At 52.7% G+C, this 6,000-nt stretch overlaps 1 protein-coding gene across 1 annotated transcript; it reads left to right on the top strand.

Moving 5' to 3' along the window:
- The first annotated feature begins 612 nt into the window (after nt 1-612).
- On the top strand, nt 613-2,956 carry LOC122319481 (histone-lysine N-methyltransferase SETD1B-like). Its single transcript, XM_043206809.1, has 3 exons — nt 613-774; nt 1,726-2,249; nt 2,692-2,956. Exons 1-3 carry the CDS (start codon nt 613-615, stop codon nt 2,954-2,956), a joined length of 951 nt encoding a protein of 316 aa, XP_043062744.1.
- Nucleotides 2,957-6,000: the final 3,044 nt, after the last annotated feature.

Here is a 6,000-nt window from a genome sequence, read left to right as displayed (position 1 = left end):
AAGCCCCCGGGAAACGTGAAGGAGTTGCGACAGTACCTAGGAGCGGCGTCGTGTTACAGACGTTTTGTACCGGTTTTTGCGACGTTGGTACAACCGCTGAACGCACTTCTCAAGAAACAGGCAAGGTGGGAATGGACAGACGCCCACCAAGAAGCATTCGAGGCCGTCAAAACAAGGTTGGTCGCCGACGCGATCCTGGCATGCCCCGACTTCACAAGGACCTTTGTGCTACAGACGGACGCCTGCGACTACGGGCTGGGCGCTATCCTCACACAGCACTCCGAGCAAGGCGAGCGGGTCATATCCTATTCCAGCCGAGCTCTGAACGGAGCGGAAAAGAATTATTCTGCCACAGAGAAGGAGTGTTTAGCGATAGTGTGGGCTCTCAGGAAATTAAGGCCGTACCTGAAAGGCTACCATTTCAAAGTGATAACAGATCACATGGCCCTGAAGTGGCTGAACAGCATCGAGAGCCCGTCCGAAAGGATCGCGAGGTGGGCGTTGGAGCTCCAACAATTCGACTTCGAAATCAAAGGGCCAGCTGAATATCGTCGCGGACGCCCTGTCGAGAAAGCCGCTGCGAGGGTGGCAGCCAGGTACCACTGGTCAGGAATGCACCGAGACATCAGAAGGTACGTGCGAAACTGCGACAGCTGCATGAAGTACAAGCCCAACCAGCTGCAAGCAGCCGGAAAAATGCTGACCCAGGTCCCGGAAGAACCATGGGCCACCGTGTGTGCGGACTTTGTGGGCCCCTTGCGAGGTCAAAGCACGGTAATTCGATGCTGCTGGTCCTGGTGGACAGGTTCTCCAAGTGGACCGAAATCGTCCCGATGCGTAGGGCGACCACCGAGACGCCACGAAAGGCCGTGCGAGAGCGAATAGTGGCCAGATACGGGGTGGCAAAAGTCATGATCACGGACAACGGAGTCTAACTCACGAGCAGGGCGTTCAAGAGGTTTTTGGAGGAGCTGGGTGTGAAACACCAGCTCACGGCTTCATATACTCCACAAACACGACAGAGATGGCCAACAGGACCGTGAACACAATGAACGCGCAGTCCACAGGGGCCGATCAGTGGACATGGGACGAGAACTGGCCGGAGCAGCAACTGGCACGAGCGTGGCGGAGACCACCGGATACTCGCCGGCATTTATAACGCAGGGAAAAGAACCAAGGCTGCCGAATGTGTTGTTCGACGAACAGACGGCCGGAACGGGCAGATGTCCCGGCAACTTGAAGCCGGGAAGCGCGGGCGCCGGCGGGCCAGAGGACATCGAGAGCGAAAAACAACAATAAAAACCTTTCACGTAGAAGGGGGGAAGACGGTACAGGGTATCGAAAAGTCGCAAGTCGAGTGTCACTCAGATAAACACACACACACACAAAAGGCCTGTTGGAGCGCGAGAGCGGGACAGGGTGGGTACACAGCCGGAAAACCGCTAACGCCTAACGCACACAGTTGCGAATTCCGTGGGAGGCAGGTACACGGAGGAGAATCCCGTTACCGGTACAGGCCCCGCGGAATAACGGCGGAAAGGAGCAAAGTGAAAAACGAGGTTTCGTCGTGCCGGAAAAAGCGAAAGTCGGTCTTTTGAAATCAAGTCGGCAGGATGGCAACACGCAACACGCAAAACAACCGGAGGTGAGGGAGACAGGCACTGGGGAACAGCCCGGAGCGATATGGAGGGCGGATGTTGAGTCCTATCTCCAGCTTCTGTTCAGGAGGATACGGAGGAAGTGCCCGACTTGGAGCTGTCGGAGGAAGAGACGGTGGCCGAAGGGCCAGTCGCGTATTTGTCCCTCTCTTCGGAGAGTGAGGAGGACGACGGGGGTGAGACCGTCACCCCGGTGGTGTCCTCGAAAGAGGACGAAGGATGCCGGAGCGAGAGGGCGAGGGACGCCATGCCGTCGGAAGACCTGCAGGAGTTGCGCGAGTTCGCGGACGCGCGGAACGCCACGCTGCGACAGTTTGAGCGGATGGTGGTGGAGCGGAAGGCAGCCGCTGCCAAGGCCGCGTGGCAGAAACGCCTGTCAGAGTGGCAGAAGGAGGAGAAGGCGCTGTGGGTACCACACCCACCGTCGTCGTTGCCATCCCGGCAGCCACCGACACCACCGCCGCCGTCGCAGCCACCGTCACCACCGATGCAGCAGCGACAGGAGCAACCGCAGCCGCCGACTCCGGAGCCGCAACACCGAGAGCTGCCGCAGCCACCGACGCCGATGCCGCAGCCGCAACCACAGCCGCCGTTGCCGCCGACGCCGCCGCCAGCACCACCGACGCCGCCGCCACCGCGCACACTGACACCGCCACCCTAGGATGAGGAGGGGCCCCGGTGCGAGAGGCAACAGTCCTGGGACGTGGACCAGGCGCACGTCGCACAGACGCTGCGCACGTCGCACAGACGCTGCGCACGATAGGCATGGGCGGCCGCCGGTGGCACCAGCAGACGGTGACGTGGACATGGCCCGCGGCCCAGGCGGGCAGACGACATAAGGACCGCTGGGCCAAGCTTTTTATACTGGACGTTTCCGTTTAAAAGTGCGTCGCGCCGCGGCGGCGAGGTAAGGGTCTATGTGCCCCAATAAAGGAAGAAAAACCAAAGCGAGAAACGAGTTGTTTGGGACAGGAGAGGGCGAGGGCACACACATTGCTCACATAAAAAAAAGACGATGTGAAGTCATCCGCAGCAGCAAACAGGCACGCGGGCCAGCAAACGGACGCGGGCCAGCAAACGGACGAGGGGCCAGGCACGCGGGCCGGCAAGTCGACGCGAGGCTGCCGCAGGCGCGGAAACGAGAAAGAAGGCCTCCAGGGCGCTTGGGGGCCAGGGACAGCCGCCCGGACCATGCAGGCGCAGTCATCATTGGATGCCCGCAGAAGCGCCTAAAGGGCGCCTGGGTCCAGGACCAGCAACCCCGGAGCATAAAGGGGCATCGCATCGAGTGGGAGTAGCTAAAAACAAAAGACAGGATTAGTAAACACGGCGATTTTTACGCAAAAATCCGCAACTTACCTCCATTGAGCTGCAACTCCGAAATACACGTGCTTAGAGAAAATCCCTACGATAATAGCGGTCGATCGATAGTGAGATCGATAGGGAACAAAAAATACTGGATTTTATATTGATTTTCAACACGCTGTCACACTATTGAAAGCAATCGGCACGACATCGGAACATCGGAATATCGGAACATAAAGCGGCAACGCCGGTCGCCATTATCGATAGCTCGATCGCGTAATCAGCGATGGGACAACATCGATAGGAATATGTAGTGGCAACGCCGGTCGCCAACATCGATAACTCGATCATGGTGAGTATCGGTGGAGTTGCCAGAGATGAGAAGCGATGAGAAGGCGGGAAATTTGAATGCGGAGTTGGTGACCAGAAGCAGACGGCAACAAATACAGGAAACTGGAGATCGAGATGTCGAACGACAGGGTCTACTAGGCTGAGTCTGCCGAGCTGAGATCAATGAGGCGCAGGTCGACGTGAGGAGTAAGGAACGACACAGTTCGAGGATCAAGATGCCACATCGAGATGCTGAAAGACAGGGTCGAATAGGCTAAGACGTAAAGGTTGCGATCAGGAAGGCGCAAGGATGTTAAAGATGCCAAGTCAAGACGCTGAACGACGGGGTTCAATAAGCTGCGACTGCCAGGCTGAGAACGAAAGGCGCAGGGTCGACTAGAGGAGATCGAGAAAGTTGCCTATGCAAGGAGGAACCCAAGCAGAGGACCGCCGGAAGCATCATCTTTTTCAGAAATCATAAATTTGGTGGGACGAAAAAACAAACTCTCTGAGCTAGCCGTTGCAATTCGTAGCGAGCAGAAACTAAGAAATCAGTTCGTTACACTTTATACTTTAACATCGTCTGCGTACTTGAGTACACGCGAATGTTGTATTACTAGGGAGCGGAGCAAGGTGGCTCCCTTGTTGAACACCGGATGTGACTCGGAGATTACAAGAAAAAGAATTTTTAAATAGGACCCGTTGCGTCCTGCCATTCAGATCCATGAAATCATTTAAGTCCCACTTAGAAGATCAACAGGGAAACCTATTAAATCAAGTTTTCTTATTAGAAGAGAATGAATAACAAAGTCAAATGTTTTACTAAAGTCAGTGTAAAAAGATTTCTGGACTTATGTTTGATAAAGTGAACCTTGTAAATTGTGCAGCCTATGTGGTTTTCTGTGTGATTGCCACCACAGCTTCCGCACCTTTGCCTGAGGGGTATGTTCTTGCAGTGTGCAGAGACGTGGAGATCTCTACAAACTATGCATATTGTGCGTAGTGAACAGTAAGAATAGACGTATTCCAGACTGTTTGTACATTGTACAGGAGTCTTGCGCTTATGCGTCTCTTCTAGTGTGATTCTACGATGCAGAATAGACTGTAGCTTGTAGATTGAATGAATCACGTATCTTTTTAGGGGCTTGGTTTCAGGTGCGATCTTAAAAAGTAGTTGCGGCTACTTGTTCAGAATATTAAAAACTGAGATAGCGGAAAGCCCCTTTTCCTGTAGCGCCTCCATAATTTCTTAGGGCGTCACCTCGGGCTCAATGCCCTTAAAAGCATCTTGTTTAGCTGCTCTTAAACTGGTTGGTGTAATAATTATATCCGTTACTCGTAGAGTAACAGGCAGAAGGAAGTGTTTTCGACCATATAAAGTATATATATTCTTAATCAGGATCAATAGCCGTGACGATCTGGCCATGTCCGTCTGTCCGTCCGTCTGTCCGTCCGTCTGTCCGTCCGTCTGTCCGTCCGTCTGTCCGTCCGTCTGCCCGTCCGTCTGCCCGTCCGTCTGTCCGTCCGTCTGTTCGTCCGTATAAACGTCGAGATCTCAGGAACTACAAAAGTTAGAAAGTTAAGATTAAGCATGCAGACTCCAGAGACATAGACGCAGCGCAAGTTGCCTCATGTTGCCACGCCCACTCTAACGCCAACAAACCGCCCAAAACTCACACGCCCACACTTTTGAAAAGTGTTTTCATATTTTTATTATTTTTTTATTAGTCTGATACATTTTTTGTCGATTTGCATTTGTTGACCCACGGTTCCACGCCCAATCTAACGCCCACAAACCGCCCAAAACTGCCACGTCCACAATTTTTAAAAATTTTATTATATCTTTTAATTTTTTTATTAGTCTGGTAAATTTCTATTGATTTGCCAAAAAACGTTTTGCCACGCGCACTCCAACGCCTACAAGCCGCCCAAAACTGCCACGCCCACACTTTTGAATAAGGTTTTAATATTATTTTATTATTTTATTTATCATGTAAATTTCTATCGATTGTAAATTTCTATCGGTGTTGAAGTTTCTGCTTCGCACTTCCAATAGCTGAGTAACGGGTATCAGATAGTCGGGGAACTCGCCTATAGCGGTCTTTCTTGTTGTAACTGCAGTTACGGTAGTTATAGAGGTCACTATACTTGGCAGTGTCGGTAAGCGTAGTGCAATGTTCAGCGTGGAATGTTCGGCAAAGTTGTTGAAGTAGCTTTGAGTTGCTGTAATTGGATACTCAACGGTACTGAGGGCGCGCACTTTCTTGCTTTGTTGGTAGAAGTGCATTTGCGGGCTTAGGTTCAATGACCACTCGCTAACTGCATTTGTAACAGTTGCGGGTTTTGTTGATATAAATAGGAAGTAAGCGTTATATTTTTGATCTTAGCTGATCTTACGGACGATACACCCTGCCCCATAACATCCTAAGCCCCGGCCAAGCCCGCAGGTTGGTCCTTTCGCAAAAGCAGGAAGGGACGGTGGAGTCCGTGGTCGCAAAGGTGGTTCGGGGAGAAGCTCTATCTCATCTTACGGATGATACACCCTGCCCCATAACATCCTAAGTCTAGTCGAGCCAGGGGCAGTCATCATTGGATCCCCGCAGAAGCGCCTAAAGGGCGCCTGGGTCCAGGGCCAGCAACCCCGGAGCATCAAGGGGCATCGCATCGAGTGGGAGGAGCTAAAAACAAAAGAGAGGATGAGTAACCA

Source organism: Drosophila yakuba, chromosome 2L, assembly GCF_016746365.2.
Source record: "Drosophila yakuba strain Tai18E2 chromosome 2L, Prin_Dyak_Tai18E2_2.1, whole genome shotgun sequence".
In the NCBI taxonomy this organism is placed as follows: domain Eukaryota; kingdom Metazoa; phylum Arthropoda; class Insecta; order Diptera; family Drosophilidae; genus Drosophila; species Drosophila yakuba.
This window is presented reverse-complemented; position numbering and strand designations above follow the sequence as displayed.